The 26,145-nt window shown below is 40.3% G+C and overlaps 2 protein-coding genes across 2 annotated transcripts in view; one reads left to right on the top strand and one right to left on the bottom strand.

Moving 5' to 3' along the window:
* Nudt6 (nudix (nucleoside diphosphate linked moiety X)-type motif 6) overlaps positions 1 to 5,596 on the top strand; it is an 18,007-nt gene extending 12,411 nt beyond the window's left edge. Inside the window, exons 5-6 of the mRNA XM_013022179.1 lie at positions 1,110 to 1,164; positions 4,955 to 5,596. Coding sequence (XP_012877633.1) covers positions 1,110 to 1,164; positions 4,955 to 5,352 — 453 coding nt within the window. The 3' untranslated portion in view covers positions 5,353 to 5,596. The remainder of the gene's footprint in view (positions 1 to 1,109; positions 1,165 to 4,954) is intronic.
* Positions 5,597 to 5,705: 109 nt separating this feature from the next.
* The window catches only part of Fgf2 (fibroblast growth factor 2 (basic)), a 38,914-nt gene continuing 18,474 nt past the window's right edge, over positions 5,706 to 26,145 (bottom strand). Inside the window, exons 2-3 of the mRNA XM_013022178.1 lie at positions 17,275 to 17,378; positions 5,706 to 5,918 (exon numbers count right to left, since the gene is read on the bottom strand). Coding sequence (XP_012877632.1) covers positions 5,733 to 5,918; positions 17,275 to 17,378 — 290 coding nt within the window. The 3' untranslated portion in view covers positions 5,706 to 5,732. The remainder of the gene's footprint in view (positions 5,919 to 17,274; positions 17,379 to 26,145) is intronic.

The raw sequence follows: 26,145 nt of genomic DNA on the forward strand, positions 1-26,145 counted from the left end.
AAAAAAAAAAATCAAATTAATAAAATGTACTTTAAAAAAAAATCTCTCAGACTTTTCTGACATGACTGATTTCAAACCACAATCCTCAAATCAGCCTCCGCAGTAGCTAAGATTACAAGCATGAGCCATCTGTGCCCAGTTTTTATAATTTTTTTATCTATTTCTGTTTACCACTAATCCAAATTTAATCGATTTCTGTTTATCACTGATCAAAAGATCTTTTAACCTGCTTCACCCCACAAGATGAGAAAAAAATAGTAGACAAAAAAATGTATAATAATTTTATTCACACTATTCATGAAAAGCAATTACATTTTACATAAAATCATGAACACAATAAAAATGTTAATAGTAACACCTTTGATTAGAAATACAATACAGTAAAATATGTGTGAAAATTAAGAGTAGCATACATTAGTGATTAAATTTATTCCATACTTTTTACTCATTTATAGCAGCATCTGTAAGAATCTATTTGTTCATAGTTAACTAGCAGCACTTTTTTAAAATTTACACAAATGCAGTAGATATTTCCTGCCAAAGTTTCATTAATACAAATTTGATCACCTTACCCAAGTAACCACACTTCTATTTCCCAAAGAGAAAGGTGGAAAAGTTTTCATCAATGGAAGTAAGGCAGAAAGCTGGGGAACAAATTGTAATTAACAAAGAATAATTTTTATGCTTTGTGCAGATATGGAGACTTGAACTCAGGGTCTGGGCACTGTCACTCAGCTTTTTCACTCAAGGCTGGTGCTCTCTGCCACTTGAACCACAGCTCCATTTCTGGCTTTTTGATGGTTAATTCAAGATAACCCCAGGCTTTCCTGCCTCAATTGACTTCAACCCATGATCCTCAGATCTCAGCCTCCTCAGTAGTTAGTAATTAAGGCATGAGCAACCAGTGCCCAGCTTCAAACAAATTATTTTTGTCAAAGACTGTTTCAGACTATTGGTCGGATGTTTTTGCTCACTGCCAATGCTGAGCCATGACTCCAACCCCTTAATCACCTCAACCAATAAGGGTGGCTTTGTAGAATATGCGAGTGGACATGTGTGTATGCATGAAAAAAACTGTAAACCTTATTTTCTAATTTTTTACACTGCAGTTAAAAAACACATGGAAGTTTCCAGGAGGCCTGTCAGAGCCTGGAGAGGATATTGGTATGTATCTCCTATTTTTAATAAATAAACATGAAAATACTGAGAAAATTATGTGCTTATTTTCTTGTATTATAGCTAAGAATTTAAACTTTTTAATTTGTTCAAACCAACTCAGAAAGTTTCAGACAGATTATTTCAAGGGCCAATACAAAATTAACAAAATTTTTATTATAACTTGTTTCATTACTGTAAGTAATACCATTGAAACATAATACCTATCCCTCCCTTTAGGAGTAGACCCTTAGGGGTACAACTGCTTCTAGACTCATCTATGAGAAGCAGAAAAGCTTTGAATATTCATCATTAAGCTTATTTTGAATATGACTAAAGCTGTTGGAATTCCCCTACAGAGAAATTTATGATAAAGATAATTATAGTCACAGTGATTCAGTTCTTTATGAAAACTTTATTTTGGATATGAAGAAAACCAATGCATAGTTGAGAAATAGTCTACTAACTTACTGAACTTGTATTTAAGACCGTGAAATGAGATATAAGCTAAATATTCTTTATGTCACTGGATTTGCACAAACAAAAAATAGGATTTTCTTTAAACCACTGTATCAAATTCAGTGTCATCCTAATCCAATTGTTAGTAGATACCAATATTATTTCTTTTACCAGGATTTGTGCCAGTACCAAGGCTTGAACTCAGGGCCTCCTGCTCTTGCTATACTTTTTGCTCTCAGCTGGCACTACCTCTCCAGCCACACCTCCAGTCTGAAGGGGGTTTTCTGGCTGGTTAGTTAGAGATAGCAGTTAGGTAGCTGAACTTTTCTGCCTGGACTGACTTCAAACTGTGATCCTCAGTCATCAGCCTCCTGAGCAGCTAGGATTATAGGTGTGAGCCACCACCAGTGACCAGCTTAGCATCTTTAATGTTTACATCCTCGATTCTCTTCAGCCAACAATATCACAGCAGTCTCCTAAATCTGTTTTACTGAAAATTGTGTATGTTCTTGAACTCTTATTTTTAAAATATTATAGATATGCACATTATATAGCCAACTCCTAACAATTTGAATAAATTGATTACATAAACACACACATATGTTTGATTACACATAAATAAATACACACATGTATATAACACAAATGTTGGGTTCAGGTACGTACTGACCCTTTGTGTACATTCTGGTAGATACTCTGCAAACTACATAGTATTTTCTTTTTTTTTTTTTTTGACGAATGGTGATGAACAACTGTGATCCCAATCACAGCACTCGGGAGGCTGAATCTGGACAATCATGAGTTTAAGGCCAGACTGGGCTATCATGACTTTGTCTCAAAAAAAAAAGAAAAGAAAAGATGCCAGAGCTCCAAGTAAGAGCCTGTGAACTCATTTAACTTGTATTCTGGGTCTAGGAGGCTTGGGTAGCGTCTCCATCCAAGCTGTGTCTTCATGAATGAGCAGATTTTTTTTTGCACTTATCTGGATCGTCTGAATTTACTATATATTTAGATATAAATGAAGATATAACATTGCCAAGCCAATGGAAGTAGAGGTTTAAGTTACCTCCAGCATCTTTCTTTAAGCCCAGCTAATTTTAAAATGCACTCCTTTTCTGAAGTATTTGTGCTTCTCAAAACATCCCACCTATCCAGAAATCATATCTATTTTCCTCAATCCAGACAAATTTAAGAAAAGAAGCAGCAACTGGCATCACCATACTTCCTCCTCCACCATACTTCCTAGATGGAGTGTAAGTATAAGCTTGCCTTAGAGTTCATAAAACCCTGGCAGCAGCTAGAAATTATGGAAAAATTAGGTCTATGTGAGGGCATTTCTGTTTAATAATACAGTACAAAATAACGTATTTTGTGGTAGAACTGAACTTGTGCTTGCTAGGCAGTGCCCCATGGCTAAGCCAGCCCGTTCCTCACTGGTGATTTTTGAGCTAAGGTCTTGCTTGTCACTCAGGTATGCTGCAGTCCACCTGACTTAGGCTTCCCAGCCCTGATGTGTTGCAGGCACACACAATTGCAGACTTTTTTTTTCTGCTGGGGTTAGTCTGGAACCTCAATCCTCCCCATATCAGACTTCCAGGGAGCTAGGAATGCAAGTGTGAACCAGCGGCACACAACACATTAGATATTAATGATGAAGCCACACCATCCAATATTTGTGTAGTTTATGTTATTCAAACCCTGTACTCAGGAAAGCATGTAACATACTTGGGGAATACTACATCTGCAGACAGTTAAATATTCATACTGGGTTTTTATTAAGTCCCAGTAAGTAAGTAGTTAACTAGGAAAATTGGTTGCTTAGAATCTTCAACAATACTATGTAAATGAAATAGCTATTACCCAAGGTGCCTTTTAGAAAAGGGCCATGTATAAAACAATACAACTTGAGTATAAAAGTATCTCTGTAAGCTTTAATAGACAAATTGCCTTCCTAATGAGTTTCATTGCACTGAAGAAAATAATCTCTGCAGAGGCCATATTCTGCAAAGTTTTTCCTATTTCACACTAATCCTAGTATTAAATATTACAAATAGCAAATATAAACTTCATTATTGTCCTATAGTTAAACTAAGATGACATATTTAAACATATGTCTCTTGGTGTTTGTTTTGGTGCCAATCCTAGGGTTTGAACTCAGGGGCCTGGGCCCTGCCCCTGAGCTTTTTAGCTCAAAGTTAAAACTTGAGCCACAGCTCCACTTCTGGTTTTTGTTTTGGTGCTTAATTGGAGATAACAGTCTCACAGACTTTGCTACCTGGGCTAGCTTTGAACTGTGATCCTCAGATCACAGTCTTCTGATTAGATAGGATTACACAGCTAAGCCACAGGTACCCAGCAAAAACAACAAAACCTCTTTTAAGTTCTTCATACTTACACAATAAATGTTACTTCAGTTTAGATTACAATCTGTTAAAATAAAGGCATAAGAGAGTGACTCACTTTATCTTGATTTAAAAAAATGGAAATTCATATTGAAATCCTTGAAGAGATTTGTTTTGTGGTGGAAAGGGCTTCTCCACAACTCTTGTCAGCACTTTCTATTTTAAATCTACTCACTGCTGTGCTGATTCAAGTTAAACTGATCGAAAGTACCAGACAGTGCCAATTTCCAGTCACCTTCCTTGGTGACTGAAGGACCACTAGCTCATCCTGTGCATCCGTGATATTCAGCCTGCCTGGGTTCATGAGCTAATGCCAACTTCTGGTTACTGGTACAGAGGACTGATCAGGGTCCAAAGGGTTACTTTTCAGAGCATTTAAGGAACAAAAATACACATTTGAATAAGCATAGGGAGACTATATAACTTTTAAGAGTCACAATAAGATAGTTAATAACAAACATGTAGACCAGAATACAATTATGTTTCTAAGTATTCTCTTAATCTAGATTTATTCCTTTATGCTTTCATTTTTGCCAACTCCCTTTTCTTTGGTGCTTGGGATTATGGCTATTCAGGGACAAGGTAATAATGAAGAAATATGTCTGAACATTAACTATAGCTTTGCAAGTGCGTTTCAAGCCCTCGCAACCTGTTTTTACCTTTTTGGGAAATAGAGCAAGAAGAGATTAAAAAGATGTGACCCCCAAAATGCACAAATGACTATACCTCCAAGGAGCAAAGAAATGGTCAGTATTTGAAAAGTGTCTTAAATGTAGAGCATTAAAAAAAAAACAAACAACAACCCAAAACCTCTGTATTCAGGATGTCCAGAATGCAACGTTTGTATTGGATTTGAATTTTTAGATTTTCACTGAAGATCTTTGATGAAGTCTCTAAAAATGTGATCCTTATTATCTGTTCATCTCTCTGGTGTGTAGGGGACACAGCAATCCGAGAAGTGTTTGAAGAGACAGGGATAAAATCAGAATTCAGGTCCCTCCTGAGTATTCGACAGCAGCACAGGAGTCCAGGAGCATTTGGGAAATCAGATATGTATATCATCTGCCGCCTTAACCCAAACTCATTCACCATAGACTTTTGCCATCATGAATGCCTGAGGTGCGAGTGGATGGATCTCAATGCCCTTGCAAAGACTGAAAATACCACTCTCATCACCCGCAGAGTTGCAAGACTTCTGCTCTATGGATACAGAGAAGGGTTTGACAAGATTGATTTCACCATGGAAGAACTGCCGGCAGTGTACACGGGCCTGTTTTATAAACTCTATCACAAACACCTGCCAGACAATTACAAAACTATGACAGGAATAGATTAAATTCACATTTATATGTTCTCAATATGTTTAACCCAGTCACCCAGATTAATGCCGAAGACAGGAGATTTGGGATGGATTAAAGGCCTGATGCTAAATTTTCTTAATGTAGTTGATGTCTATGATAAGAATTTGTAAACACACATTTTTAAATCCTCTTTTAAAATAAAGCAAATAATAATGAAAAACATTATAGCTGTAGCTAATCCTCACTGGTTGCCAGCAGAATTTTCTTTACAGAAATGGTAAGGGCAATGGTTAACTATTATTAGATTAAAAGTTATCTAACAGTTATCCAAGTTGAATGTATATATTTTCTTTTTCATTAACAAATTTCTTAAATATACCTTCATGTGAAATGAGATTAGATGGTGCTGTACAAATCAGCTCTTCACAGACATTGGAAGAAAAAGTATGGCTTTCTGCCCAGGTCCTGTTTTGGATCCAAGTTTATACTGCCCAGTTCGTTTCAGCGCCACATACCAGCTGGAGTATTTCCGTGACCGGTAAGTATTGTAGTTATTTGATTCCAACCGTTCAAAAAAGAAGCACTCATCTGTAACACATTTCTGAAAAACAAAAAGAATTGGCTGTCATACTTTTCATATTAAATGGTTATAACAATACAGTGTCAATTCTGTCTACCCACCAGGGTGGGATTGTTACAGAAATTGGCTAGTGTTGGAACTGGAGGTATGTTCAAGTGATAGAGCGCCTGCTTTGAGCAATCAAGCCAAGGGGAAACACAAGGCCCTGAGTTCAAGCAAGTACTGGCACACCAACAAATAAACAAAATTGGCTGTTACATAACACCAAAAATATACTGACTCATAATGCATAAAATTAATCATCTACAAACACTAATAGACAACAAAGACTAATGTAGAAGGTATTGATTTCTGGCAGGAGTAAAGGGAACTGCCTTTTCAATTCAACTCTTATCAGGAAAAAAAATATCTACTTTCAAATAGACTTCCAAATAATATTCCCAAATGATGTTTAGTAAGTACTATATTAGTATGGAAATATTAAAATAAAAATCAACTTCCAAGATAAATACTCACTTTAAAACCAAAAGAGAAAAAATCTGCTTGTATTTTGTAATTTTATGTAATAGATGTATCATATATATATACATATCTATATACTGTTAATATGTGATTATATAACATGTTGTATATTTTACATATAATTATATACTATATACATATTAAATTTTGATTTATATTACATAGTATAGTCATATAACATATATCCTGATGTTAAAAATATAGGCATCATATACATTTTAAACATTTGAATTTATATATAAGATGTGTATATAGATATGTATAAATATATGATTATACCTATTAATATAGGCCTATTTCAACATACTCATATTTAGAAAACCCTATTTAAAAAGACCTGAAACTTAACCCAGACTTTTGGTTCCAAGATTAGATTTTTAAAAATGGTATGAACATGAATGAAACAAAAACTGGGCTGGGAAAGTGGCTCAGTGGTAAGAGTGTTTGCCTTGCATGCATAAGGCCCTGGGTTCGATTCCGCAGCACCACATAAGTAGAAAAAGCCGGAAGTGGCACTATGGCTCAAGTGGTAGAGCGCTAGTTAGCCTTGAGCTGAAGAGCTGAGGGACAGCGCCCAGGCCCAGAGTTCAGGCCCCATGACCGGACCCCCCCCAAAAAAAACAAAAGAAAGAAAGAAAAACTAATACACAAGAAGAGCTGGTATAATACCAAAAATAAAATGAACAGCACAGATGTGCTGGGTGCTAGATTGCAGTCACACCTGTAGTCCTAGCTACTTAGGTTGAAGATCTGAGGACAGCAATTTGAAGCTAACTAGGACAGGAAAGACCCTGAGACTCTCCAATTCCAGCAAAAGCCAGAAATGGAACTATGGCTTAAGTGGTAGAGTGCTAACCTAGTACTAGCAAAAAAAGCTCAGAAACAACACTTAGATCTGGAGTTCAAGTCTCAGGATCAGTACAAAAACAAAAAATCAGAGTACAAACCTGAGAAAGTGAGTCAGATGTTACCACTGTTTGTGATATTAGATCCTATTCTCAGCAACTAGGGAAAGAATTTTACTATTTAACTTGGCTTTAAAATTTTGATGGCCCTTAATGGATTTTAAAAAATTGAGATACAAATCAAAAATTTTAACTACTGTGTGACACAAAGACAAGTTACTTATTAATAAACTTGAATATAATCAGATTCCTTATAGTAAATTGTAGATTGCCTAAGAACCAAGCTGTATGATACACAGAAATGTCTAACCAATAAAGGATTCCAGTGTTTTAACAGTGAGACACTTAATGTAGAAATTCCAAATCCAGAACCTTCTGTTAGCGAGATGTCTGCAGCTTTGCTTTGGTTTGGATATAAGCATGTGTTTCCAAATTTGTTCTCTAGTGCAGTGAAGAGGTGCTGACATCTTTAAGAGGCAGTTCCTGCAGGGCAAGTCCTTCAGTGATTAGGAAGCTCACCCTCGGAACAGAGTTAGGTTCCAACTAGGACCCTAGTTGATTCCCACTTGAGAACGTTGTGCTAGAGCACCTGTCTGGCCCCTCCCTCACCTCTGGCTTCTGATCTCACCACAAGCCAAACAGATGGGGCCACTGAACTCTATCAGCCTCAAAACTAGAGCACAATAAAGCTCTTTTCTTTACAAAGTATACAGCCTTGGGTTAAATTAAGAAATGGAAAATGAATACAGGCCTCTGGTATAAATGAAATTCATCTGGGTTACTAAATATCTTTACTTATTCTAGTTTTAAGAGTGTGAATAAAAGCTGAGAAGTGAGAGCAGATCCACAGGTCACTTCCCCAGAAGTACTTAAACCACTTCTCTTCAGAATCCAGCCAGCCTCCTGGATGCCCCTCCTCACTAGCCCACACTGCCTACCACGCTTAGTGCCTACTAGAGTATGTAACCATGCCAATGATGTTCGCCTGTTCAGCCAGTTCCTAATGTTTCGGATAAAATAACAATACTAGGGAATATGTGAATGCATCGTGGAAACCAACAGCTTTCTTTTCCCTTTGAAAAAACAGTGAAGGGATCCACGCATCTGGGCTGAATGTTGAGCCCTGTAAATTTACTAAACAATCTCAATACCAAACCTTAGGATTCATACTCAAAAGCTACCATGTAGTTTTTTTATTAACCTTTATAGACATATATACAAAGCACCTTCCCTGTTTCTAGTTTGTGTTCACTATTTAAACTTGGAAAGGGGTCTTTAGAGCTTATAACAACTTGTACCTTGGTTTTGGCTTTTGTTTTTACACTTTTTTATTAGTATCAATTAATAACCCCCTGTTGTACAGGGTGGTCAGATTTTTGTGTTTTGTTTTTGTTTTTCATGCTGGTACTAGAGTTTGAACTCCACTGTTTTGCTCAAGCTAGCAATCTACCATTTGAGCCACAGCTCCACTTTGAGTTTTTGGGGGTATTTTTTGCTGGCTAACTAGAGATAAGAGTCTCACAGACTTTCTTGCCCAGGCTGGCTTTGAACCCCAATCCTCAGAGCTCAGCCTCCTGAGGAGCTAGTATTACAAGCGTGAGCCACCAGCACTCAGCAGGGAGGTCCACCTCTGTATAAAGTCTGCTCTGATCACACTCACACCCTGCCTCACTCTCCTGTGTCTCCCTCCCAAGCTTCCTAGCTCTGTTTCCCACATATAGAAATTCAAACATATTCGCCCTCTCCCTCCTACAGGACCTGTTTTACATCCTTGCCCTTCATCTTTCTTCGTTAAAGCCTTATTACTGTGTAGGCCTAAGGGCTGCGAAATCCTGGACTCAGGCTTGACTTCTTTAAACATAATTTTTACTTTGCTTCCTCAACAGCCAGTGGAGCACTGGTGCTTTCAAGTAACTCATTTCCAACTGGACACTTTCTGCCTACTTGTCACCTTTCCCACAAATTAAAATTTCCTTGATTAAAAAAATGACTTAAATAATGACTATGTTTTCTTTCTTCTAGACACATGGGACATATTAGTGAACAAAACTGAGTGTCACTCTAGCAATAAATGACTTTGGTTATGGGGAAAAAAAGCACAACTGAACTTGGAAAGAGGGATTGGAAGTAGCAGGGGTGGGTAGAGTCTAGCTTGTGATACTAAATAATAAGAGCACATCAGACTCTATTAAGAAAGCGACTTTGAGCTAAAACTTCAAAGAGGTGAAGAAGTTAACCAATGAAGTTATTAATCCCAGAAGAGCACGGGGAAAGGGAGTCATCCATACTAAAGACAGCTGGGGTAGTAAATTAGACTAGCAAGGATGAAACAGAGGACTGAAGATGAAGGATAAGGTCAGAGAGGCAATAATCTAGGAGAAAGGGCAGATCCCCGAGAGATTTGGAGGCTCTGACACTGAGATGGAGTCACTGTGACGGAGTGTTAATGGCTTATGCCTGCAATCCTAGCTATTCTGGAGGCTGAGTTCTGAGGCTTAAGCTGACAAGTCTGTAAAACTCTTACCTCTAATCAACTACCAAAAGCTGGGGGGGGGGGGAAGAGGAGAGAGAGAAGAGAGAAGAGGGGAGGGGAGGAGAGGAGAAGAAGAGAGAGGAGAGGAGAGGAAAGGAGGGGAAGGAAAAGAGAGGAGAGGAGAAGAGAGCAGAAGAGAGAAGAGGGGAGGGGAGGGGAGGAGAGGGGAGGGGAGGGGAGAGGAGAAGAGAGGAGAAAGAAGGGGTGGGGAGAACCTCAGGAAAGTGAATAGTGCCCAGACCCTGAGTTCAAGTCCCAGGATGGCACCACATGCACACAAAATAATCACTGGCGCTTTCAAGCAGAGAAGTCACGTGAGCTGACATTTGCAGAATCACCCAGACTGCCAACAGCACAGGGAGCCAAAAGCAAGTGGGAGTCACCTTTTAGAGGCTTGTTCAGTAACATAGGCAAAGAGAAAATAGGCTCAGATCCTCGTGGTGGCAATGGAGGTTTAAGAACCTGTCAGCTTATGAGTATACTTTAGAAGTAGAGTCAAAAGGGTTTCCTGACAGACAGGATGTGCAGTGAGGACTCATGGCTGGCACTGGCTCTGCCAAAATGATGGTCTACCTATCTGTGGGGAACACTTCCATACTGAAAGATGGAGAGTTCTGTCTGGCACGTGTTGAGTTGGAGGTGAACTCTACATATGGTGATAATGAGTTCATTGAGCACCCACTGGGCACCATACGTATCACACAGCTCTCTTCTTGCTAATAACCACAGAATGGGCAAGTACTAATGTCAGAAATGTGTTGGGCATGGTAACTCCAATCATCCATTATTAAAGCTATAAAAGTATGGAACATAAAAATGTAGGAGGATGAACACTGGTGAGAATGATATAAACTCATCACACTTTGGTGATGAGTAGTACCTTTGGACAGAGACTGTCCAAAGAAACCAGATTGGCTCAAGGTCCTGTGATAGGGTCACAATAAACATTTGTTGATACTAGTAATGATAATGATTTTAAGATGGTTTTGGGGAATCTGAATAGGGAAGAATCGAATTGCATATGGAAAATCAACACTTTAAATAGACTTAAGGAAGGAAGGAAAAAGAGTGAGAGAGAAAAGAGACTACTTGAATAATTATCTACATAATAAAGGAGTTGAATCACAAGGCCCCATACTTTAAATATATATTGTTAGTGACTTCCTTCCCAAGAATGCAGCTTGGGAAGGGGAGTAAAGAATAAACTTACACTCATACCTGTAATCCCAGCTACTCAGGAGGCTGAGACCTAAGATCACAGTTTGAAGCCAGCCCAGGCAGGAAATAACCACCAGAAAACCAGAAGTGAAGCTGTGGTTCAAAGTGGCAGAACACTAGGCTTGAGTGAAAAAGCTCAGAGACAGCACTCAGGCCCTAAGTTCAAGCCCCACAACCGACCAAAAAGCTCAGAGGCAAGGCCTAGGCCCTGAGTTCAAGCTCCATAACTAACAATAATAAAAAAATTTACAGTGAAGACAGACTTTGTCAACCAGGTGACCAAGGTGAATGTATCAGCAATTCAACATGAAGATAGCATGTCCCCTTTCCTATCAGCAAAATGATATTTTACCTCAGTGGCTTTCCTCTCATAGCTTATCCAACCATGGGCAAACATCAGGTAAATCCAAATGGAAAGACAGTTACGTTCTAAAAGGACAAGCGCTAAGTATTTCTCAAACTGTAAAAGAAACCAAAATAAGGATTGGTCTGCCTACGAGAACTTTGAGAGATTCAGTGAAATCTGGTATCCTGTGGAGACCATTAGGTAAAGCTAAGAAAATATGACTGAAATGTTACTATTAATACATCAGTCTAGGTCCTATTTACAACAAATGTACCATACTCATAAGAAGACTGGGTATAAAATATAAAAACTTTCCTTACAACTCTTCTGTTAAAACTACCTTATAACTAGAATTTGTAACAAACTTAACCTTAGTTGATCAATACATATGAACCAGATGCTAAGTGAGAATTTTTATTGTGTCCATTGCTGTGTTCTTGTCTGGTGCACATTAAGTGATCAATATTTGCTAAATTAATGAGTAAACAAAAAGAATTTACAATAAGAATTCAACGGAACTATGAGATCTAAATAAGCTATAAGGAAATAGGACCAGGAAAAACCTAGTCTAGGAGTTTAAATATAGGTTTAACAGTGTGGTTTAACTTTATTAACCCATTAAATCCCTGAAGAAACCAAAGCAGATAGGCCTTTCCAAGAGTTTGACTGTCCTAACAATAGATGTTTTTGGGACAGGAAACTTAGGGTCCAGTTTCCTAACTTGTATATTTGTTCAAGTTCTTTCAACTTCACTGGGTCTCATTTCCCCCATTTGGGAAAGAAGACTGGATTAGGATGGTGGCTCACACCTGTAATTCTAGCTATTTGGGAGGCTGAGATCTGTTAAAAACCAGCCTGGTCAGAAATGTCCACGAGACTTTTATCTCCAGTTATCCACCACAAAGCCAGAAATGGAGGTATGGCTCCACTGGTACAGAAGCAGCTTTGAACAAAAAAGTCATGGGAGATTACAAGACCCTGAGTCTAAGCCCCAGTACTGGCCAGCGTGAACACATCTACACATGCATATCCATACATGTATACACACATGCACACACATGCACGCCTGGGTTAGATGATCTTTAAAATCCCTCCCAATCTTTAACAGTGTTTGTATACAGAGAGAGAAAGAGAGAGAGAGAGAACATACCAAAGTAAGTTTTCTCTCACATGCTTCCCCAGCTCCCTCCCCTTCCCTGGCCTCACAGTTCTGGTGCAGGGCTAAATTTTAGATTTGAACCTTATGGTCATTTCCCCAGGCTCTGTTTTCTGGGTTGTTTATTCTTTTACAGTACTTTGATTTCTGCAGTTTTGGCTTATGAAGGAGTTTGCTCAATAGGAATATGAAAATGGTTTTGCTTACACCATTTCTGAGAATTACAAGCAGATATGATGTAAGCAGCAGCGTGGAGTATTTCAGAACACTGCAAACACAAAGGGTGAAAAGTTAAAAGCAAATTTGGTCTTAGGTCTTAGTCTTGTAACATAGTTTATATAAAATGGTTAGGATTGGTTTCTAAAAGCAACAATGCTTATGTGACATTTGATCTAGTTTTTGTTGTTGGGGTGCCTGTGCCAGTCCTGAGGCTTGAAGTCAGTGTCTATGTCTGGGTGCTGCCCCTTTAGCTCTTTGCTCAAGGCTGGCGCTCTAACACTTGTGCCACAACTCTACTTCCAGCTTTTTGGCGATTAACTGGAGATAAACAGCCTCACATATTTTATTGCCCAGGCTGGCACGAGCCACCAGTACCCAGAAGTATTTTTTGGGGGGGTGGGTCTGTTGTGGGGCTTGAACTCACAGTCAGAGAGTTTTTGTCCAAGGCACTAGCTCTACCACTTGTAGCCATGGTACCACTTCCACTTTTCTAGTCTTTCAGACTTTCCTGCCCAGGCTGGCTTCAAACCTCAATCCTCAGATTTCAGCCTCCTGAGTAGCTAGGGTTATAGGCATGAGCTACCAGCGCCCAACTCTAGCAGTATTTTAGTCTCTTACAAATGATATGCAGCTGGGCTCTAGTGACACATACCTGTAATTCTAGTTATTCAGGAGGTTGAGATCTAAGAGTCTTGGTTTGAAGACAGCCTAGGCAGGAAAGTCTGTGTGAGTCTTAGTTCCAATTAACCACCAGAAACCCAGAAGTGAAATTGTGGCTGAAATCCTTGAGGACACAGAACCAGTCCCTGATTTTAAGTCCCAGGACCAATACATACACACACATCTTCTGGATAACTAAACCCTTGAAAATCTATTTTCACTACTATGTTACAGAATTCATATCACCAGTAAAGGCCCTCACATCAGCACTGGTAGTTTATGCCTATAATTCTAGCTATTCAATAGGAAGCGGATATCTTAGGTACATGGTTTGAGGCAAGCCCAGGTAGAAAAATCTGAGACGCTTATCTGCAATTAAACACAGAAAGTCAGAAGTGGAGCTGTGGCTCAAGGTGGTAGAGCTAGTACTAGCCTTGGGCACAGAAGTTCAAGGATGGTGCCCAGGCCCTGAGTTCAAGCCACAGGACCAGTAAAAAAAAAAAAGCCCTTCAAATAAGAAAGTTGTTTAAAAGGTAAAATATTTTACAGTACATATATACAGTCATCATCATCATCATCATCAAAGACTATTATTTTCTATTTTACTATTATAGGTCAACATAAGTTATAGTCTAATACTTTATAGCATTATGTAGAAAACAATGCAACTTTCAAGTGGATAAAGACTAGTCAGGGTTTTTCTTTGCACAAAACATTGAGGTTTTTGGTGATTTAAACTTAAACCTTACAGCTAAAAACTTAGTTATCCTCACTATATGCAATTTGTGTGTGTGTGTGTGTGTGTGTGTGTGTGTGTGTGTATGCGTGTTGGTCCCAGGGCTTGAACTCAGGGCCTCATATTCTTGATTGGCTTTTTTGTTCAAGTCTGGAACTCTACCACTTGAGCAACAGCTCTACTTCTGGCTTTCTGCAGTTAATTGGAGATGAGAGTCTAGTGGATCTCCCTATCTGGGCTGATTTCAAACCATGAGCCTCAGATCTTGATTTCCTGAGTAGCTAGAATTACACACATAAACCACTGATGCCTGGCTCATTTGGCGATTTAAAACTTAAAACTACAATTAACCTCACTATATGCGGTTTTGTAACCTACAATTTTGTGAACACTTAAGAAATCTTATATCCTAATATTTGTTGGTTGGTGTTACTCATAGCGACAAAATTTATCCTGTGAAATGGAGGCAGGAGCCTGTTGTATATTAAAGAACCACTCAAGGCTGAATCCCCAAATAGGGGCTTTGGCAGTTACATATAGTTACTGTTTGAGCATTCATAGTTCCTAGCTTGAAAGGAGAGACATGCTCTCCAGAAATGCTTCCCAACTGCCCTCCATCCTTTACCTGATGCATTCAGACCACTAAGATGCAAAGCAGCCATGTCTTTCTTGTACTCTTAACCTAACGTAACTAAGAAAGCAAAAGGTTTAATGTGCTGGAGGCCTTTCTCAGAGGATACTACAATGTTCTCTAGTCACTCCAACAATCACACCTGTGGTCAAGTGCCCAGGAACCCAGGAATGGGCTCTATTACTACAGTCTGAAATTTTAAGACCAGGGAGACAAGGACCTGGAGGGCTTCTACCTTCGTCAAGAGTGGGTTCTGGCACCCCAGCTTCTCCGGAGTGAGGTTTATTTGCATCCCCAAATGATAGCTATTCATCAGGACCTACAGTAAGTTGCTGTTGTTGACAGCTCAATGTCTCCAGAGCTGACTCAGAAAATGTGCCACTTAAATACTTTCTTCTGCTTCAGGAAGTACACTCAAGACTGACTGGCCTTGCTGGGAAGGTGGCTCAGTGGTAGAGCGCTTGCCTTGCATGCATGAGGCCCTGGGTTCGATTCCTCAGCACCACATAAGCAAAAAGAAAAAAAGCTGGAAGTGGTGCTGTGGCTCAAGTGGTAGAGCACTAGCCTTGAGCTGAAGAGCTGAGGAACAGCGCCCAGGCCTGGAGTTCAGACCCCATGACCGGACCCCCCCCAAAAAAAAAAGAAAGAAAGAAAAGAAAGGAAGAAAAGGAATCTACCAAGAGAATGAGTCAGAATTGTTTATATTCTAACTTGTAGGAAATTCTATTACTTCTTTTTGCTTGTTTGATTGATTTGTGCTGGTCCTCGAGCTTGAACTAAGGGCCTAGCCAACTGTCCCTCAGCTTTTTTGGTCAAGGCTAGCACTCTACCCTACTACTTGAGTCAGAGCTCCCTTGTCCACTTTTTGATGACTAATTGGAGGTGAGAGTTTCATGGACTTTCCTGCCTGGGCTAGCTTTGAACTGCGATTCTGAGATCTCAGCCTCCTGAGTAGTTAGGATTATAGGTGTGAGCTAGTGGCTCCTGGAATTTCAGTGATTGGACAATGGTGGCACTATCCTGTAAATATACCAATGTTTCAGCCTATGGAACATAGGTATGGACACATACATGTGCCAGTACTGAAACTTGAAGAGTTCTATTTTGGTGGATCCCCAACTAATAGAACACCTCTTGAACTGACAACAGATAGGTAGGAGAAAAAATGAATGAAAGAAGTGGAATGTCCAAGAAGCCAATCTCTAGAGCTCTATTCTTAACTAGCATACCTCATCTGCTCCCCTTTTCTAAGCAGCAGTGAAATCTATATCTGTGTACCACAGAGGCCTCTCCCCTAAGCTTCAATGGCATAATTTCAAATAACTGGTAGATTTTCCTTAGGAAACTCAAACCAATGCAGGTCTAAATTTAAAGTAAATTACCTTTTCCCACAACTTTCTTTTCACTCTTTCCCCTTCTCATCCATACCAGAAATCTGAGAGCCATCTTTGATTTTTCTCTCTATGTCACCACTAACTATAGTCAGTTCTAAGTCCTCTGTCCTGCTTTTTTTTGCCAGGTTCCCAACATCAATTGAGACATTCACAGTGGCTTTCTAACCTATCTATTTGACAGACACAAAGACAGAATATCTATAGATCTCCATAGATATACAGTAGATCAATAGATTATATAGATCTCTCCATATACACACATATATAGAGACATATAGAGAGACAGATAAAGAGAAAAATATATGGAGATACATAATAAATCTATAATATATATCTAATTAAATCTTTGCAAAAATCCAAGGAAATGGATATTTTATTATACATGTGAGGGAACTAAGAATAATTTGCCCAAGAACCCACAGCTACTAAGCAGCAAAAGTAAGCCCGTGTTCTTAGCAGTCTGTTCTACAGATGATTTATATGACAGCCAAGTGCTGATGGCTCACACCTGTAATTCTACTTACCCACGAGGATGGGATCTGAATACTGCAGTTGAAAACCAGCCTGGGCAGGAAAGTCTGTAAGAAAGTCTGTAAGATTCTGCCACCAAAAAGCCAGAAGTGGGGCTGCAGCTCAGGTTGTAGAGCAAGGGACAGCATCCAGACCCTAAGTTCAAGCCCCAGTACTGGCACATACAAAGGTTTCATAAGACCACTTCTAATGTCTTAACTTTTCTTAAAATAACCAAAAATTTGTGTCTTTCCCTATTGATCTTTAAAAGGCTACATAATGTCGGAACATTTTCATATTTTTGCAGAGTAAAATACAGTAACTGAGAACTGATGCTGTAAATCAAGACCACCTCACACGGCCCAGTATTTACTTCACATGTGTCATGTCCCCCCACCCCTCCTTCCTCAGAACTTACAGTGTTCTGTATTTTAGAGGGTGATTATAGCAGATTTTATGTAATACATAGAAAACTTCTAACAAAACATCATTATCAATGCAAAAAAATAGCAAAAAAAGCGAACAGAAAGAAAACAATGCTACTCACAGAAGCCAATAATCTTCCATCTTCCTTCATAGCTAAGTAACGGTTCGCACACAAGCCCTTGATAGACACCACGCCTCGTTCTTCTGCTTGAAGCTGTAGTTTGACTGTAAGTAACAGGGAGAAATTACCTTTGTAGCACCATGGAGAAAAGAACCTGTTCCACATACAAAGGCAAGACACCTGAGTAGTACTGAAGGTGCAGACTGTAGCCTAGCTCGTGGCTACATGGGGCTCTTCTCCTGGACACACTTGTGTCACAGTGAGCAGGAGGGCAGAATGGACAATTGTTTCCTTTTTCAGTAATTATATTGTTCCCATTAACTATTCACATTTTTTTAAGTAAAGCTATTTATGTGACATAGAAATATAATTTGTGGGAGCCCGGGCCCTGGTGGCTCACACTTGTAATCCTAGCTACTCAGGCGGCTGAGATCTGAGGATCACAGTTCAAAGCTAGCCCAGGTAGGAAAGTCTGTGAGACTCTTATCTCCAATAAACCAGTAGAAAACCGGAAGTGGTGCTGTGGCTCAAGTGGTAGAGCTCAGGGACAGAGCCCAGGCCCCACGATCAACAACAACAACAACAACAAAAAATATATATATAAATACATATAAATATATAAATACATATAAATATATGTAAATATATTTATATATACATATAAATATACTGTCCATGCTACTGCTTAAGCTCCTTAAAAGTCATTCCTGACCAATTTTTCACAAATGCAAGACAATCTAGGAAATAGAGGTGTGGCTCAAGGGGAAGAGTATCAGTCCTGAGAAGAAATAACCAAGCAAGAAGGGAAGGTTCCAAGTTCAAGGCCCAGTCCTGGTACACATAATAAAGAGGGTCTATATGTTCACTATTGTCTTTTGGGCTCTATTTTCCTGATTTTCTCATGCTTTATATCTACCTTCCCTTTCAATACAATTGGGGTGTATTTTTCTTATAGGAAATTTTTATGTATAGCTATTGTGTGTGCATATACATGTATATGTATAGGAGCCAGGACCTGAAGTCAGGGCCTGGGTGCTGTTCTTTGGCTTTTTGATCAAGGCTGGTGCTCTACCACTTGAGCCATAGCTCTGCTTTGGCTACTTTTGTTGGTTAGTTGGAGAAAGAGCCTCAGAGACTTTCCTACCTGGCCTAGTTTTGAACCGCCATCCTCAGATCTAAGCCTCTTGAGCAGTTAGAATTACAAGCATGACCCACTGATGCCGAGCTGTGTGGAGGTTTTTTTTTTAATTGTTGTTTTGCTTTGTTTTTTTTTAACAAATCTCTAGTGGAAAAACAGCTTTTTCTTATACAATGAGATGGAAGGGTTACATCTCCAGCATCCTGGAGGCACCTGTGTGTTATGCTGCATATTAAGCAGCATATTAAGCAGACTGCAGGAAAACACAAATTTGTATTACTTATAATGAAATGTGGATGAATAATTGCCTAAAATTTAAGGTGAAGTTAAAATAGTTCCGCTTTGCTACTGAGAGGCAGCATCTGCCTGCCTAGAACATTCCCTAAAATGTATTTTGGCTAATAGATACTGCCTACAAAGCAGGTTCTGGGGGGGCAAATAAATTTAGAAAATTCCAGTGAAGGGGCTGGGAAGGTGGCTCAGTGGTAGAGTCCTTGCTATGCATGCATGAGGCCCTGGATTCAATTCCTCAGCACCACATAAGCAAAAAACGCTGGAAGTGGTGCTGTGGCTCAAGTGGTAGAGCACTAGCCTTGAGGCGAAGAGCTGAGGGACAGCGCCCAGGCTCAGAGTTCAGGCTCCTCGACTGACAAAATAATAACACCAATAATAATAATAATAATAAAAAGAAAATTCCAGTGAAACCCAGGTTAACACTCACTGCCAGGCTGCTCAGAGTTATGCTTAGCATCATCCCACTGTGTGCCATCTTCAGGGAATCAAACATAGAGTATTTAACAAATTTAGCCTTAGAACAAACTTTTTCAAAAGCATGTAGGTATTCAGGGTGTCTTTCAGAACAACAGAAAAAGCAGCACTGAAAAGTCCAGATTTTAGAAACTAGCACAACAGGATTTGGATAATATTAGAAATATAATGTTTCTTTAGAGTTTACAAGTAGTTAGAGAAATGGATCATTAAAAAGCAGCTATTTAGTGACTCATGTCTGTTATCCTAATTACACTAGAGGCTGACATCTGAGGATCATGATTTGAAATTAGCCCAGGTAAGAAAGTCTGTGAGACTCTTATCTCAAATTAACCACCAAAAAGCCAGAAGTGGGCCTGTGGCTCACGTAGTAGAGCCCTAGCCTTAAGTGAAGAAGCTCAGGGATAGCAACAAGACCCAAAGTTCAAGCCCCAGGACTGGAAAAAAAGGGGGGGTTCTTGGCATATTATTTCACTTTATTTTTCAATGATACTGGAGTTTGAACACAGGCTCTTATGCTTGCTAAGTTAGCAGGCATTCTCTTTAAGTCACTCTGCCTCCATGAGCTTATTTTAAATACATAAGCTATAAAATGACCAGAGCCTACAAGAAGTTGGGAGCGTCAAAAAGGCATAGATTTTCTTTAAAAATCAGTCTGAAACTTGGCACCAATGGCTCATGCTATAATCCTAGCTATTCAGGAGCTGAGATTTGAGGATCTTGGTTCGAAGCCAGCCTGGGCAGGAAAGTCTGTGAAACTCGTATCTCCAATTAACCACCAAAAAGCTGGACGAGGGGCTGTGACTCAAGTGGTAGACTGCCAACCTTAAGTGAAAAAGCTAAAGGCTCAGGCCCTGAGTTGAAGTCTCAGTAACAGCACACTAAAAAAAAAAACAATAAAGATATAGAGAGAAGATATAAAATGCACACCTAATTGGTATATTATACAGGTCTCTAGGCATCCAAGACATGGTGAGACCAAAGGAGAATACTGTTAGGAGAGAAACACAAAGGTGCAATACCTATGTGCCTTTGACCATATAAAATGATATTTATTGAAATGAATTCCAGGAAATGAAAACAAGAGAGTTTTTTGGTCTTGTTTGTTCACTTATCTGTCTTTGAAGGAGTAAGGTAGGCCACAGAAATGGAGGGACAAAGGGTGAACAAATGCAGCAATGATGCTCACTAGGCACTAAGTGGAAAATGAACAATACAACTTGTGGGTGGGGACAGAAGGTAAAAACTGGGAGAGAAAAAGGGAAGAGGTAACAGTGTCCAAAAAGAAATGTACTCTTTACCTCACTTAAGAAACTGTAATAAGGGGCTGGGAAGGTGGCTCAGTGGTAGAGCGCTAGCCTTGAGCTGAAGAGCTGAGGGACAGCACCCAGGCCCAGAGTTCAGACCCCACGACTGGACCCCCCCCAAAAAAAGAAACTGTAATAATTTTTAAAATGGTAGGAAAGCTCCATGTATATCCTACAAAATTAAGAAAAGTGAGAGAAGGGGTTGCCTTGGGCGGGATGGGTGAGAATGTTGAAAGGGGCAACATTGATCAAGATGCACTGTATTAATAAAAACTGCTTTGTTGAATGACAGTTATTCAAAGGTAATTTTTCTTTGTTGTTGTTTTTAATGTACAATGTGCACTTATTTCTTTTTTCTCTCATCTTTTTCCCCCTATGGTTTATCCCCTGTTGTCACCGTATTTGATTTTGGTACCCTATGTCTTGTATATATGTTTATTTGAATTAGGGAAGGGAAGGGTAACAACAAAATGGTGACACAAAGGACAAAAGGTGAACCAAAGCAACAGCGACATTCACAAGACAATATATTGGAAATGAACTTTACAACTTGGGTGATGTGAGAGGCGGAAAAGTGGGACAAAACCGAGGGAGGGGGTAACAAGTTCGACAACAAATGTACTCACTACCTTATGTATGTAACTGCACCCCCTCTGTACACACCTTGACAATAAAACTGAATAAAGTCTCTGCATCCCCCTGCCAAAAAATAAAAAATAAAATAAATTTGGTGTGGATATCTAACAAACAGACTACAAAACAAGTAATATACCCAGAGATGTCCAGGGTCTTTCCACCGTAGTTAAGAAGCTTGAGGTAATCGAGAAGATAAAATGATGTTAATTTCGTAGCACCTAACAGAACTCTTAACGTATCTGAAAGGACCAGGCCCTAGTGGCTCATGCTTGTAATCCTAGCTATTCAGGAGGCTGAGCTCTGAGGATCACATTTCCAAGCCAGCCTGGGCAGAAGAAGCTGAGAGACTAATATCTCCAATTAACCACCAAAAAGTCACAGGTGGAGGTATGACTCAAGTGGTAGAGCACCAGCCTTGAGCAAAAAAGTCAAGTGAGAGGCCCTGAGTTCAAAAACAGATTGCTCGCAAAAGCTGACAAAAGAGAATGAGCCAGTCAAAATATGGAAGGTAGGAATAGCATAATCAATCCACTTAACTAGGTAACTTTTGGGTTTTTTAAAAATTATAGTGTCACCTAACACATCATTGTCCTGTTAATTTCAAAATTCATTAAAAATTATGCACAAAAACGGAATTTTGCCAGCATGGGTAAGTCTCCTGAGCTGACTTGAACTGCTCAAATCAACTCCCATCTACAAAGTTGTTTTCCTAATGTCCGCATGCTGTGAAGTAACAGCCAGAGCCCTGGTCCTGAGCCCTGTTTGATCTGCAGCATTATCACTAGAATACCATTTCCCTACCATGCCACTTACCATTTAGAGAACCCTGTGGCTTTTAGTATACTTGGGAATTGTGAATCCTCACAACCAATTCCAGGGCATCTGCATCTATAGAACATCTGCATCTCCGCTTCGCAGTCACCCTCCATGCCATCAACACCACCACCCCAACCATAAGCAGCCACTAATCCACACCACAGGTTTTCCTCAGTGGTCTCCTCCGGCCCAGACATCAGTGAACAAAAAGGGCCTACTATAAATAAAGTTCGTCTCGTTATTTCCAAGGAAGATACTATATTAATAACACAGACCTTGTATAAAATCTCAGTCGATTCTGTTCATTCATATAGTAAAGTGGTATCAGATGCCTCTTGTATGTTAAGAATGGAGCTATTCTGGGCTGGGAAGGTGGCTCAGTGGCAGAGCGCTTGCCTTGCATGCCTGAGGCCCTGAGTTCCATTCCTCAGCACCACATAAGAAAAAAGAAAAAAGCCGGAAGTGGCGCTGTGGCTCAAGTGGTAGAGGCTAGCCTTGAGCTGAAGAGCTGAGGGACAGCGCCCAGGCGCAGAGTTCAGGCCCCACGACCGGACCGCCCCCCCCCCAAAAAAAAAAGCTGTTTAAAAAGAATGGAGCTATTCTGAGTGTGTGCTCAAGCGCTCAAGGCTAGAGCTCTTCCACTTTGAAGCACAGCTCCACTTCCAGTTTTATGGTGGTTAACTGCATATAAGTCTCATGAACTTTCCTGCCCAGGCTGGCTTTGAACCAGAATCCTCAGATCTCAGCCTCTTGAGTAACTAGGATTACAGGCATTAGCCACCGCCACCTGGCTAAGATTGGAACAATTCTAGAGCCAGAAATACACATGACTTCAATCTACAAACTCTCCTCTCGTGAAGCTTTCATTGTAGTGCCTATGACACCATCAATCAAGTTCTCATTTAAGTGATCTGAGACCCAAGCAAATGAAACCTCTCACCTTGCATACTAAGCCAGAAAGCAACATATGTTTCAAGTTACTATGATGGCTCATGCTTGTAATCTAGCACTTGGGAGACCCAGGCAGGAGGATCATGAGTTCAAAGACAGCCTGGGCTATCCCGAGAACTTCACTGATGGTTCCAGAACATTACTGAATCACTTCACATCTCTTTGGACTTCCTATAACATTTACTGTATGTGACTAAGGACACAGCCCTGGGCAGACCCTCTTCCTCCAGAAACTTTACAAAGCTGTAGGTAGAGGCAGAAGATGTCAACAGATCCAGCCCGCTGTCTGAGAGACCAACTACTTCCCAGTCTTTGAAAGAGTCTGTGTCCTGACTCAGGTTGGAAACCAGGCTTTTAATCAGAGTTGGCAATTGTTGCACCCTCAGAAGTTATTTTCCTCCTAAAGGTTAGCTTCAACTATAAATCAATACTTGAAAATGCCGTATCAAGGCCTTAATTTGTCTCAGCGTAAATGAAGTTCAACAAACCAGCTACATTGTGCAAATACTTGTGTTTAAAATAGGGTTATCACCCCCAAAGAAACAGAAAACTTATATCCACACCAAAAGCAATATATTGTGTCTGGGAACTTCTTGTAACTTCATTGCTGACTGCCAAACTACCTGTCCCCCATGTGTCTTTGCAGGGGTCACCGAATAAACTGTTGAGCATGCAGACACCAAAGAATATAGCTTAGCACTAAAAAGAACCCAGAGCTAGCAAGCTATGGAAACATAAATGCATGCATAAAGAAGCAATCTAAAAAGGCTGCAAAACTGGATGATTGCAGTAATATGACAGTATGAACAGAAAAGACTGATCCTGAACAGTGGAGCCGTGGCAAAGCATACAGCATGTACCGCAAACTAACGCAATAATTCCTACTTGGTGCCAGTGAAGTATTTGACCTCTGCCACATGCACATCTTTTATTAGCAGTCAACACATGGGCTCACCTCTGAAATGTCTATGTCAGAGGCCATTAACCTGGCTAGAGTATCCTGGAAACCTGCATGGCTCTGAAAAGGGTTAATTAGCCAAAAGAATAGAAGCTGCCTCAAGTAAGTACTTTTCTGCAACCAATCCAACATACTTAAGACACAGGGAACCTCCTGACTCCAGCCTTTTCCTGGCAAACCTTGACTTCTTTACCAAAGGCTCGTGGATGGTGTGAGAGGGCCTGAGGTTTGTCTCCACATTAAGTAAGTACTCCGCAAAGATAACACAAGCGGCCTGGCTGGCCAGGCGCCTCCCCAAGGGGAAAGTGCCAATTAGCTGAGCTGTTTGTGTTTCTGGCACTTCCTTCTGAATTGAAGACTTTGCATTCATCTACAAAAATTACACTGCTCAGGCAGTTCCAGCACAGAAAACAGAGCAGCATGTGTGCGCCCAATGAAGGAGGAGCTTTGGGGGGTAACGGGGGAAGTAGAGGCCCCGGGTGGGAGGGAAAGGAAGTTGTCCAGAATGTTCCAGAATGTTCCAGTTATTTAACTACGCCTTCCCACACAGTCATTCAGTTTGACTGGTAAAATCATTAGGAAAACAGCTTTCAAAGTGTGCTCAAGACAAGAGAGTTTTATTTGACTCTCCTGAAAATAGTCGGGGCAGCACGTCTCCATCCGTGATGACCATTACTGCAGCCTCCACTTTGGAAAATCACACGTCCAGCCAAGAGCTTGAGGCCCAGCTCCAAAAGTGCCGAGAGGTTCCTGCCAGGAAAGTTCTTCCCTGTGTCCCCTGGTGACAAGCTGCCTGGGCCAGAGGAGGAAGCTGGAGACAGCTCCTTGGCCTCAAAGTCTCTGGGAAGAAACAGGGTCCCTTCCTTAGCTGAGCAGAGAATTCAAAGGAATAAACAGGGTCACAATAAAAAAAAAAAATTAAAAAGGAAGCCACCAGCAGCAAGACACGGCTGTGGAAGTGGGAATGAAGTTCAGTGGACCACTCCAGAATGAGTTCTTACAAATAGGATACTTGAAGACAGGGTTGTCAATGTCTCATGCCTATAATCCTAGCTACTCAGGAGGCTGAGATATGAGGATCAGGGCTCAAAGCCAGCCTACGCAGAAAAAAACCATGAGAATCTCATCTCCAATGAACCAGCAAAACACTGGAAGTAAAGCTGTGGCTCAAGTGATAGAACATCAGCCTTGAGTGAAAAGGCTCAGGGACAGTGCCCAAGCCCTGAGTTCAAGCCCTAGAACATACACACACATTCATTCACACACACACACACACACACACACACACCTTCCATTAATACGCATGCTCACCACTATAAAATATTGTATCTGTAAACAGAATGGTATTTTTGTGATACCTTATATTTAAAAATCTTACCTGATCCAGGTTTAAAAGAGGGACAATGTAGTGGCTCATGCCTATAATCCCAGCTACTCAGGAGGCTGAGATCTGAGGATTGTGGTTCAAAGCCAGCGGGGGCAGGAAAGTCCATGGGACTCTTATGTCCAACAAACCCACCAGAAAACCAGTAGAGCTCAAAGTGTGCCTCAAAGTGGTAGAGTGCTAGTCTTAAGTGAAAGAGCTCAAGGACAGACAAAAAAAAAAAAAAGATGGAAGATGTATCAACTTTCCCATATTCCTTACACATTTTACGGTCCATATAAAAAGAAACAGGACACAAAAATGGAGAGCCAGAAGGTGAACAAATGCAGCAGTGAGACTCACTGGATGCTACATGGACAATGAACTATTCAACTTGTGGGTGGGGACAGGAGGGAAAAACTAGCAGAAATATACTGATTACCTGACTTATATAACTGGAAGCCTTCTGTAATCATCTTAATAACAATAAAAAATTAACATTAAAAAACAAAGAGGTGCTGTTAGCATGTGGGGTACTGGCCACGACTTCACAAATCCTGGATGTGCCCTGAACTGTGTCTATTTTTAGTGGGAGGACAATTCCTGGAACTGAACTCTGTTTCACTCTCACTTTAATAAGAACATTCTTATTTGACTCTGTCAGTGTTGTCTGCTTTTGTCTATAAAAAGTAGAACTTGGGGCTGGGAAGGTGGCTCAGTGGTAGAGTGCTTGCCTTCCATGTGCAAGGCCCCTGGGTTCGATTCTTCAGCACCACATAAGCAGAAAAAGCCAGAAGTGGCGCCTTGGCTCAAGTGGTAAAACACTAGCCTTAAGCTGAAGAGCTGAGGGACAGTGCCCAGGCCCAGAGTTCAGGCCCCATGACCGACAGGAAAAAAAAAAAAAAGTAGGACTTTAACTCCATTTTGCACATAG

Source organism: Dipodomys ordii, unplaced genomic scaffold (genome assembly GCF_000151885.1).
Source record: "Dipodomys ordii isolate 6190 unplaced genomic scaffold, Dord_2.0 Scaffold60, whole genome shotgun sequence".
Lineage (NCBI taxonomy): Eukaryota > Metazoa > Chordata > Mammalia > Rodentia > Heteromyidae > Dipodomys > Dipodomys ordii.